The sequence below is a fragment of the Solanum tuberosum genome, unplaced genomic scaffold (genome assembly GCF_000226075.1).
Source record: "Solanum tuberosum cultivar DM 1-3 516 R44 unplaced genomic scaffold, SolTub_3.0 scf00172, whole genome shotgun sequence".
In the NCBI taxonomy this organism is placed as follows: domain Eukaryota; kingdom Viridiplantae; phylum Streptophyta; class Magnoliopsida; order Solanales; family Solanaceae; genus Solanum; species Solanum tuberosum.
The window spans coordinates 1,085,467-1,098,009 of record NW_006239095.1 but is presented as its reverse complement, the minus strand read 5'-3'; the positions used below and the strand labels follow the sequence as shown (position 1 = coordinate 1,098,009).

Here is a 12,543-nt window from a genome sequence, read left to right as displayed (position 1 = left end):
CCCGCAGTTGCTACCCTTTGGGTGCGCACAGGGTAAAACCCCCGCTCCTATGCAATAGCTCGCAAACCACATAGGAGAGGTAAACCGCACTAGCCAAGCCTGGTGCGACGAGCTCGACCCAGAAGGCAAACCCCTTGCTTTCGTTGGCAAGGGGTTTCGAACTTGAGACCTCCAACATGGAAGTCCCAAGCTCAAACCACTGGGCCACCCCGAAGGGTGGTAGGCTAGAGAAGTCTTGGGAAGAGGTGATTAGACATGAATGATACTCGTGTAGCTTACCGAGAACTAGATATGGAGGTCGAGGTTTATGGTAGAAGGTCGAGCGTTGTCTAGTTCCCTTATCAGTATTATTATTCATACTTTCCTACCATCATACTTTTGTTTGTGATCTGCCTACTGATCGAAGAACAGATGTATTTTTTCTGTTGAATTAAAATTGGATTTTTATTAAATTTGTGATCTTTATCGAATTGGTTGTTGTGAATTCAATAGTTGGAATTTCATGAATTCTTCACTGATTTTGAGTCTGTGTTATGATCCTATTGTAAGGTATAGGACTTGAGTCTCACATGGGTTAAATGGGGGCTGATGTGGATCTTATATAGCCTTAGCCTCTCCCACCTTAATAGCTAGCTTTTGGGGTGTGGTTCTCCCTGGGTAGTATCAATGGTATCAAAGCCACCCACCACCCTTCGTGCCTGCCGGAGTTGTGGTAGAGTGAAAGCTACCTAGTGTGGAGTTGTCGAGGACAATGGATGCGGAGCGTGGTGGTTTGTTATGATCCTATTGCAAGGTATGGGACTTGAGTCCCATATCGGTTAGATGGGGAGCTGATGTGTAGCTTATACAGCTTTGGGCTCTCCCACCTTAACAGCTAGATTTTGGGTGTGGGTATCCCTGGTTCGTATCAAATCAAGTTGGGACTTCTAATGCTCTTACTTGTGGAAAGGGTTCATCACTTTATCTTCTGATAGTTTATGAGACAATTTCTTTGATCGCAAAGGAAAAAAGTCGAAATGTTGATGTTGTATTTGTAATAAGTGCTGCAGTCCCTTTCAGTTTTAATGTGTAGAAGTTGTGTTCCCACCAATTATCTTGATAGATTAAAATTAGTTTTAGTTGAGGTTCCCTTTCTTCAATTCCACGTTTCAGGTACTAGGTAAGTTCGGTGAATCAATTCCCATTTGGAAATATTGGAATGGTTTACAACCTTTCTAGAAAAGAAAAAAAATAGACTTGTTTCATTGCTCCTAGCTAAATGAGAAAGGTGAATCTTCTGCTAGTAGTGTCTGCATAGCAAGAAAATTGAAATCCTGGTTTTACATATTTAGTAAGGGCTGCAGTTCCCTTTGACTTTGAAGATGATGAGATGACGTTGATATTGTTGCCTTGAGGTGTAGAATTATGTTGCAAGTTATTTATTGGAGTCAATTATTGTACTTATGTAGGTATTGCATGCGTGCTATACGAAAATGTTGCCTTCTGTTGAGGTAGAGAATCCTCAGCTCGTTGTGTGGTCAGAATCAGTAGCTGAGTTACTTGAGTTGGATCCTAAAGAGTGAGGTTTTAATGCTTGCTGAAGATTGTCCTTTCTAATGTATTGTGATGGAAGTGACGCTGAGTTCTTTTAACCTTTCAGATTTGAGAGGCCTGATTTTCCACTTCTGTTCTCAGGGGCATCACCTTTAGTCAGGGCGTAAGTGTTACTTCTCTAGTTTGGATCTGCTTAAACTTTTAGTAGTCTGACAGCATGTTAAGTTGAATTTGCTTCTGCAGTGTGCCTTATGCCCAGAACTATGGAGGACATCAGTTTGGGATGTGGGCTGGTCAGCTAGGTGATGGTCGAGCAATAACTCTTGGAGAGGTTTTGAATTCAAAGTCTGAAAGATGGGAGCTGCAGCTAAAGGGTGCGGGGAAGACCCCATATAGCCGTTTTGCTGATGGTCTTGCAGTTCTTCGGAGTAGTATCCGGGAGTTCCTCTGCAGCGAAGCAATGCATAGTCTTGGAATCCCAACTACAAGAGCACTCTGTCTTGTAATGACGGGAAAAGATGTCAGCAGGGACATGTTTTATGAGTATGTTACTCTTTTATAGTTTTTGTGACATTTAATCAGCAAGGTTACTTGCAATCTATTCGCTAAAATTGGTGGAAAACCACCTATCCACCTATAAAGTATCTTCATTGTATACTTGGAGTATGTATAGGGAGCCATGTTATAGGATTAAGCTGTTTTTTTATCCATTCAAGTCTGTTTTTTGTTCTTTCTATGCATGACTATATTCATATTCATGCAGCGGGAATCCAAAGGATGAGCCTGGTGCCATTGTCTGCAGAGTTGCTGAATCCTTTCTTCGCTTTGGCTCTTACCAACTACATGCCTTTAGGGGTAAAGAGGACCTTGAGATTGTGCGTACTTTAGCAGATTACACAATTAGACTTCACTTCCCCCATCTAGAGAACATGAGTAAGAGTGAAAGCATATCATTCAGCACAGGCGAGGAAGATGATTCGGTTGTGGATTTAACTTCAAACAAATATGCAGGTAATATATTGGTTTTCTTGAAGTGGATAATAGGGGTGGATTGTTTATGCCTGTGTGGAATCTGTTCTCCTTTTTTATGCTGAATTGGGTGTGGCCAAAGAGAGTGATGGTATTGCCTCTTGATGAGTAGTCCTTGTCTCAACATTCCAGTTGTCAGCATGATTCTTAATGTTTTTATATGCCTCTGCTAGTGGTCCTTTTTGTCCTCCCATGTCTAAGTGGAAGGTATATAATATAATGTGTTTTACCAGCCATTTGTACTGGCTTGGTAGTGATCTGTCAGGCTTCTAACATCCATCTGGTTGTTAGTTTGAGGAAAACTTCTACTTTCTGAATTTAAAACACTTAGTGTCGAGAAAAGGAAGGACTTTATTGTCATTAAAAGATTCTACTTTTTGGTCTCCATACAATGCGGTAATATTGATTATCTTGAAGTGGATGTACGGATGGATTGTTTATGTGCTAAATGTCAGTGATAGTAATTGCCTCTTCTGGATAGTACTTGTCTCAGTATTTCCTTTGTCAGCAAAGTCTTAATGACCTCCTCATTTTTACCTGTTTCTGCCAGTGGACTTCAAAATCCTTCCATATCTACGTGAACGAGGATAATACAATTTTTTGCTGGTCATTTGTGTGGTCTTTGTGATGATCTACTAGAGCTCCACCGTCCAGATTAATACAGTACCAAGCAAAGTTCTAGACTCCAGAAATTTAACATTGGGGTCTGAGGAGGGGTAGAATGTCCTTTGAAATGCTTTTCCTTGAGCTGAGGGTCTATTGGAAACAGTACACTCTAACCTCCCCTCCCCAGTCCCCGCTTGTGGGACTACACTGGGTATGTTGTTGTTGTAGGAAAGGAAGTGCCTATTGTCGTAATAAGATGCTACCTTTGGTCTTAGAAGAGAAAAGAATCTTATGTTCTAATTTCTGTTTGTAAGTATTTTTAGTTCATCCGACATTGGGAAAAATGGACTTGGAGTTTACATGTATTCTTGTAACATAGTTCTAACTTCATTTTCATTACATTCTGTGCTATTTATTGTGCATTTTTGTTATGGAACTGAAGAAAAAATATTTTTATTTGTATATTTTGACAATTACTTTTCTCACATGCGTTAATGTATGGGTTCATTTTTTCAGCATGGGCAGTGGAAGTTGCCGAGCGGACTGCTTCCACGATTGCGAGGTGGCAAGGTGTTGGTTTCACACACGGAGTGATGAATACTGATAACATGAGTGTGTTAGGCCTCACCATTGATTATGGCCCTTTTGGATTTTTAGACGCATTTGATCCCAGTTTCACACCAAATACCACTGATCTACCTGGCAGAAGATATTGCTTTGCGAATCAGCCGGATATAGGTTTATGGAATGTTGCTCAGTTTGCTACTACTCTATCTACTGCACAGTTGCTAAATGATAAGGAGGCAAATTATGCCATGGAGAGGTGACCAAAAATACTACCATTTGCTGGAGTGTATTCTTTCCGTTGCTGGTCTTCATCTTTATACTGTTGAGTGACGTTTCATCTATCCACTTTTTTAGGTATGGCATCAAATTTATGGATGACTATCAAGTTATCATGACCAAAAAGCTTGGTTTGGTCAAGTACAATAAACACATGATTGGTGAACTACTTAAGAATATGGCTGTCGATAAAGTTGATTACACAAACTTCTTCCGATTACTATCAAACATCAAAGCCGATCCTACAATTTCAGATAAGCAGTTACTGATTCCTCTGAAAGCTGCTCTATTGGATATTGGTCAGGAGCGCAAGGAAGCTTGGACAAGCTGGGTGAAATCCTACATACAGGAGGTATGTACAATTATCTTTTTTTCTTTGAATTAGGAGTCATCTTCTTCTTGAGCTCAGTCGTAGACTCGTAGTGCATTGTAAAGTCATATCATCTTTGCAAGTTAAATCCCATTTCATAACTTGTTCACTAATAACTAAGGGTCAAGCGATGCTATGAAGGCCCTTGCTTTTAGACTATTTTCATGGTGCTCTCATAATTTGTGTGGAAGATATTTGCTCACCTGCAGTGGCGGAGTCAGGAAATCAAGGGGATTAAAAAAAAGGTTCTAAATTAGTGTAATTTTTCAACGAAGGGGATTCAATGGATCCCCCTTGCACCCCTCTGGCTCCGCCCCTGCTCACCTGCACCGTTCCCCTTAGACACGGGCTGCTGTTGGTGGGAAGGTCAAATAATTACTCTCCCAGAAGATAATTCACTTCATCTGCAGATCTATGTATTTTCAGGGCTTCAGTATCTCTGCACCACCACCACCCCACGTCCCTGCCCTTCCCGACCTCAGAGGCTTACATGAGCAGAAATCGGTGGATCTGGAATAAGTTTGATCTAATACGTATACATTTCAATTTTGTTTTAGTTCAAGCCAATAGGTATAGTTGAACTTTTTTTTTGAAACTTATAACTACCGAACCCATCCTAGATCCACCCGGCCTCTCCATAGTGTAAAAACATAAAAATGAAAAACGAGGAAAAAGAAAAAGAGAAAAAAGGGAAAGAAGTGGGATGTAAGCACAAGCTTAAAGTACATACATAACTCCATTTTGTTGCAACTATGATTGTATTTTTAATTGTTGTGTTGACGATGATGATTCTGGCGTGAAACCATCTCTGTTGTTTACAATTTGTCATTTTGTTCGAATGACAAATTGTAACCACATATAAACAATATAATCTTCTGCCGAAGGGGGCTTGGATGAAACCTTGGCCCTATCTGGCTCCGCCCCTTCTCCTTCTCTGTAATTTTTTCTTGCATGCAAGATGCTTAACTAGTCACTATTCTACTCTACAGCTCTCTACTAGTGGTGTATCAGACGACGAGAGGAAGGCCTCGATGAATTCTGTAAATCCAAAGTACATCCTTAGAAACTATTTATGCCAAAGTGCAATAGATGCAGCTGAACAAGAAGATTTTGGGGAGGTCCGACGACTATTGAAAGTTATGCAACGTCCATTTGACGAACAACCTGGCATGGAGAAGTATGCGCGCCTGCCTCCAGCTTGGGCTTATCGTCCCGGTGTAGGCATGCTTTCTTGTTCCTCATAAATTCTTTCTACTATATAATACAAGATATTAACTTGTATATGCATTAGAAATTTTAGCTTAAAGTTCTTGTAGTAATGTGTAAAAGGTATAGCTATTCTCTTTTTATATCGCCTTTTTTCGGAGGGTGGGGTGCGGGTAAGGATGGGGTGGGTTTGTAGCATTTCCACACGTATTTTGTGTTGGAGAATGCATTTTTTCGCGAGTTCCATACCAATATAAATTCAATTAGCTTGTTTCCTTTGAGCATTGATCAACCATTTCCTCTTGAAAGGCATCGCGTAAGAAACTGTGTATCGATCGAAAGATAGAGAGATAGAGTCGCAAGCTCGATGATCTACTTATAGGTCGTTTATTTCTTATTCATGAAGGTTGATTTGAACTCATTGAAAAGTACTAGAAGTGAAGATCAATAGGTCGCGATTGTGACATTACAAACCTAGAAAGGAGTAGAGATGGTCTCGATTCTCGTGTGTCTTTGAAGTGAAGATCAATAGGTCGTGATTGTGGCATTACAAACCTAGAAAGAAGTAGAGATGGTCTTGATTCTCGTGTCTTAGAAGTGAAGATCAATAGGTCGCGAATGTGACATTACAAACCTAAAAAGGAGTAGAGACGGTCTCGATTCTCGTGTGTCTTAGAAATGAAGATCAATAAGTCGGGATTGTGACATTACAAACCTAAAAAGGAGTAGAGATTTTCTCGATTCTCGCGTGTCTTAGAAGTGAAGATCAATAGGTCGCAGTTGTGACATTGCAAACCTAGAAAGGAGTAGAGATGGTCTCGATTCTCATGTGTTTTAGAAGTGAAGATCAATAGGTCGCGATTGTGACATTACAAACCTAGAAAGGAGTAGAGAAGGTCTCGATTCTCGTGTGTCTTAGAAGTGAAGATCAGTAGGTCGCGATTGTGACATTACAAACCTAGAAAGGAGTAGAGATGGTCTCGATTCTTGTGTCCTATTCAAGTTGCGGATCTCCTTCATTAGAGATTGGAAGAGCTCCGTTATACCTACATGCACTTTATGCATTAAGTGCATAGATGGATTCATGATTTGAACTGATTGGTTATCGTACTTAAAAAATTGTTCTCTCTGGTAAAATCTTTCTATAACAACATCATTTCGACCTTTTTTTTGTGCCTATTTTAGTGTGAGTGGTTGTTGCAAACCTATATCAATATTTGACGTTTAGATTTTATTTAGTTGTTATATGCAAACATGTCATTTCACAAAATGTGTACACTATAATAATAGAATTTGGATACATTCCAGTAATTAAACGTTTCACAATTAAGAAACTAAATTTATTGTTGTAAGCTAAATTTTCCAACAAATTGAGATTTTTTCTTTCGATCATATTTCGATTGTTAATACCGCTACTACAAACAACAAAGCTTTACACGTTATAGTATAAGATTATAACAACATATCTAGTGTAGTTTTATAAGTGGAATTTAAAGAGGGTAGAATGTACGCAAATTAGAAAAATCAAAGCATAATTTATTTAGTAAAAAATTTATAATTGACATACATTGCATGGGAAGGAAAATCATAGTTACAGTTTTATCAAAACAAATAAGATTTAATATGCTCAAATAGATAAGATAATAATTTTACATAACTAATTTTTTCTTAATAACCGCACATCGCACGAGTACAAATACTAGTTACCAATACAATGATACTGTATGAGTAATTAATAATAGAATGATTTATAGGTTTTTTTTTTTTTTTTGCATAAAAGACTAAACTGATTCATCCTAGTAATATTTGAAGTATTTTTTTTAATATGTTTTTTAAAGAATATTTAAAATTAAATTGATCGATTTGCCCTTCTATTTCAGTTTCCTCTATTTAGCTGAAGTATTTTCTCTGTTTCTATATATTTGTCTTACTTATGATGGATTGCAATATTTTTTTGTCGTTGTCTGAGTAGGAAGATATTGACTAAGAAATATGACATATAATAATATATCAATTCAGTCAACAAGATCTGATCGAATCAAATTAGGATGAGTGAAATTATAGTGATAACAAAATAGCAAGATGAATAATGCAAAAGAAGCAACAAGTAGTAGTAAAAATAGAAGAAAAAGATACTATGCAAATACTAACTAAAACTAATAAATAAGGACAAGATGAACCGAGGAGACTAGAAACATGTTTTTCCCACGTAAAAGTACGATAACACTTGACTATCTATTACATTTATAAGTTCTATATACACTAATCTTCGATTTGTATACCTTTGTATCTAAGATTTTGTCCTTAGAAGGCTAAAGATGTGTCAAGTATTGTCTAATTACCTCCCTCATTCTTCTTCGACCTACATTTACCTCTCTAAAAATCTGATATAGTCAACCTCTCACACATTCTTAATCGTACATCCATGCACGTCCTCTTAGCATGTCCTAATTATCTCAATCTTGCTTCACCCATGTTGTTCGACACAGACCATTTCTACCTAATTATCTTGTATAACTTCATTCTTATTCCTATCTTTTCTGGTATATTCATACATTCATCTGAGCATCCTCATCTTGTTTGCCTTTATTTGTTATAGTCAAAGTTTGTTACATAAATCGATTGTTGATCAAGTCTGACTGTGTATTTAAGTTGCTTGGACTTTGCAAAAATGTTGTTGCACTCATGTCGAATTCTTCAAATAAAATATACTATTTTTAGGAGGATCCAACACACACTCGTCGATATTTTTGAAAAGTCAGAACAACGTAGTTTCATATTATATTGTTAATTTATTATTGTTTAAAAGCATGCATCCTTATTTCTTTCCCAACTAACCTTAGCTGTGCTTGTTTGATCCTGAAAAACCTTAGATTCAAATGCTTAAAATATAATACAAGAAAAAGTACACATAAGAAAGTGGACTAATTTGGTATCTTGTGAAAAGTCACATGAACATATTCTTTTATATAATATATAGTCTTAAAAATTAGAGAAAAAAATGATTTGAATCAAAGAGATCTACTTAATATTAGTCAAATCAGGTCTCACATGTTTTGTTGCTTTCATGGGGTCATTTACATTTTTACCCCTATATTCATGTGCTAGTCTTGAAGTTTTGTTCTTTTGTACGGAGCATAAATTTATATTTTCGTATCATATATCTCATAAGTTACGTCTGGACATGATTTCAGTTTCTAACGAACTTATACCTCTCCAAGCATAAGTTCAATCGTAAAGAGCAAAAAACAAAGAGTAGTTCATTTAAAAGGCAAATTATGCAATAATTATTTTTTAAAGATAAAATCGAAAAGTGATCAATTCACGTTATTTCTACAAACTTCAACATTCACTTTCAGATAATTGTGGTAATGGGCTTATGCTATTCCTAGAGTTCAACGATAATCTATCTGTTAAGATAACGATTGACACACTTCAACCCTTTTTGAACTTTTAGTATTCTTCTTTTTTTTTCTTTTTTTCTCCGTTAATCTTTTAATGGTATTTTATTTTTTAAAAGTGAGATTTTTCGGTGTGAATCTTAAAAATTATATATAGACTGTCCTTTAAATATTACTATCATTTTTTTCTTATATTTTATCCATTTACACATGTTTTGTCAGATTAATCACAAGCCATAACTTAACTATATATCAAGAATGGATTCCTCTTTCTTTTTTATAAAAAACCAAATATACTTCTCCATTTTTCATTTGAAATTAAAGTTCTCCACACTATGGAAAATAGTCATAGAACATTATTTCTTCTTACTTTAATTCTATTTTTCTCTCATTTATTCATCATGGTTTTTTCACTTGAAGACACATTAATTCTTGAAGAAACAAAATCCCAATATTCAAGAAGATTAATGGTTTCTTTCAATTCAATTCCTACAAATATTGGCAATGTGAATGAGAAAAAAGCTTTGGAAAATGATTTAAGAAGAAAACCTAGAAGTTCTTCAAATCCAATTCAAAATAAAATACATCATTGATATTTTTATTTATTTATTATCCTTTTTTTTTGTTCTTGGTTTCCTTTATTTTCATTCTTAACAATTTAGGATACAATGAAAAAAGAGAATTTAACATTTTTTTTTCTCTTTCGGAATTTTTTTTTTTGTAAATTAGTCTTTTCATATATTTATTTTTTATAACGCTCATGGAGAAGGACTTGCAGACTTCTAGTTTAGCTAGTAAGCGCTTTCGAATAAGGATATATCATATATGCACATGACATTTTAGGAGAATTCCATTTCAGAATGGAAGGGAAAGGTGAAAGATTTTACAAGGCATAACAGAAGTTCATACGGTATGTGCGTTTTTGGATGAGTTGTATGATTGCGTAATCCAATGAACAAATTCGTAAGATTTGTTGGGCCAAAGCAAACAATACGTATCATGGGCTTGGATGGTAACTTTTTCAATCACAAGTTGATATGATTGTATCATATGTGAGTGTTATATTCATCTATTCTTATTAGTTTTATGAAAATTTAAATTGTGAATCGGTTGATTAAGGTAGGAATGACATTTTTTTTAGTAATGTATAACTTTGATGAATATGCAAATATATACTTATATTGTTAATGGAGTTCCTTTCCTTGTTTTTTTTTTTTCTAATTTTGATGAAGTGAAAAGATATATTGTTGTATTTTTTACTATGTAGGATGAGATCCCTCTAGTACAATTTTGCTGAAAAAGTAAAATATTAATATAAAAAGCATATAATATAAGTAATAATAACTATAAAAAAGGTACGGTGAGATAGCTGGAATTAAAATTTTCTCATTCTTAATCAGAGATCTTAAGTTCGAGTTATGTGAATGAAGAAACTTCTGATAAGGAGTGTTTGTCCCGTAAATGAGCCTATGCGATGCAATTCCAAATTAATCAAATTAATTAAAATTTTGAAAGTAAAATAATTATATCAAACCAAAAAAAAACAATACACCTTTTTTGCCTTACTTGATTTAATATTTAAGCCTTAATATTCAGTATCAATTTGAAAAATAAATGCTATATGATTAAAAGAAGAGCAACTTTCACATATAGCAAACATAAAAATCATATTTGTATGTTATAGCTATAGTTTGCATAATTGTGTTCTATAGCAAATTTTATGTTTTCTATGGAGCTTTTGATTTGTATAATTTGCTAGATACATCCAATTTTATACAAATTGTGTAGTTTTGTATAAATTCATTTATACATTGTAATTTGTATAATAAGATTTGTATTTGTATTATTGTAAGTGTATAGGACGAAAATATATGTATTCGTATTATATATACACTTTCTCTCGCTTTATACAAACACAAAACACATTTTATAATATTTATACATTTGTATACCGAATGAGTAATTGTATATCGAAAATGGCTAATTGTATACCGAACCAGATGGCAAAAAAATGGGATGTTTGATGCGAATACAAATAAAATAAACTATGGCTATAACATTTAATTTGAATTAATAGTTTGTTATTTCATATAATTTTCCCTTAAAAGGAACATTACTCCATTTTTTTGGTATATTACTTTTTGAAACTGAAAGGAGGGATGCAATACGAGGACTTTGCAGAAGGTCACCTATTTTAGTACTACTCTCACCTAAACATGCTTGATTTCGCTATTTTAATAGAATATGATGTGTTAGTGTTAGTATAATCGCATTACAATTTTGCATAGTATGATTTCGATTTCCCTTTTGTGAGTTCTATGCGGCCCGAATTTGAATAAGTTGAATTATTAAATATTTTTTTTTACTCCTTTCTAGGAGCTTCCACCTTTTAACTCTTTTGGTGACTCAAACTCACAACCTTAGGGTTGGAAGTGAAGAGTGTTTACTATCCGAACAACTCTCCCTTGTCTCAAATTAGTGAATTCCAAACATCGAATGATTGTTATGTCAAGGGTTCTTTATAACGACGTCATTCGTCTTAATATTAAGACTTATTAAGCATATGTTTCTGCTTTCGCATTAGTTTCATATGATATGCTCTGATATGTTATGTCAAGGGTTAGCTTCAAGTCAATCGTGATTTTGAGTACAGTATCTCAGCTGGGGTATAGACTCGAATTGTGACACTCAAAAAGGAAAAAAAAAAAACAAGAAAAGAATAAAAGGAGTAGGCACATGAGCATGAGACAAATTCAAAAAATAGCACTGAAAATGCACATGTTATCTCTTTCAAAGTCTCAATTATAATTAGTATAAAAATAAAACATTAGGCGTTTATAAAGAATACTTTATAATTTATTAGTTTAAATTCAAAACTTTTAATTAATTAAAGCATATGATTATTGGTGGTATCCCAACACCAATATCCCTATTCAAATTCATATCTCCGAATTTTAAAATTTATGTGCTAAAGAATTCGACTTTTAAATTTTTACTCGTATCAAATACCTCCCATTTATGAAAATCAGCACGTATTAAATATGAAATTCATGTTTTAAGATTTTGAAACGTCAAAAAAGATCAACAAATACAACATAAAAAATCCATTATTATGAATTCGTGTTTTATGACCCCGAAAATCTAAACATAGGCCATACTTTCTAACATGTCAAACAAAAAGGATGAACGCTAGTATACCAATAATGGTGACGGATCCAAGATTTTCATTGAGACAGTAAAATTCTGTACCCAAGTACAAGTCAACTATAAACACTCGATTCGAGTAAGTATTTACGGTGTTGCACATACACTATCATTGCTCACACACAACAGCCAAGTGACAATTCAGTTAAAATATAAAATTTAGAATCATTAAAAGCACCAACACCCTCTGAGGCATCCGCCAAGATTTGAAATTTATAGGTTCTGACGATTCCTCGCTTGTCACTAGGTTCAAAGCTATTGAGTTCTATCGAATCCCTACCATATATGTTCTCTATCCGCCCCTGGCAACCCTCCACCGTGAACTCATACCCCCCCCCCCCCACCACCCAC

At 35.0% G+C, this 12,543-nt stretch overlaps 1 protein-coding gene across 1 annotated transcript in view; it reads left to right on the top strand.

Annotated features, from left to right (window-relative positions):
- The window catches only part of LOC102594135 (UPF0061 protein azo1574-like), a 6,976-nt gene extending 1,116 nt beyond the window's left edge, over positions 1-5,860 (top strand). The window contains exons 2-8 of the mRNA XM_006354143.2: positions 1,449-1,558; positions 1,640-1,696; positions 1,777-2,076; positions 2,297-2,544; positions 3,685-3,991; positions 4,090-4,363; positions 5,371-5,860. Coding sequence (XP_006354205.2) covers positions 1,449-1,558; positions 1,640-1,696; positions 1,777-2,076; positions 2,297-2,544; positions 3,685-3,991; positions 4,090-4,363; positions 5,371-5,625 — 1,551 coding nt within the window. The 3' untranslated portion in view covers positions 5,626-5,860. The remainder of the gene's footprint in view (positions 1-1,448; positions 1,559-1,639; positions 1,697-1,776; positions 2,077-2,296; positions 2,545-3,684; positions 3,992-4,089; positions 4,364-5,370) is intronic.
- The last annotated feature ends 6,683 nt before the right edge of the window (positions 5,861-12,543 follow it).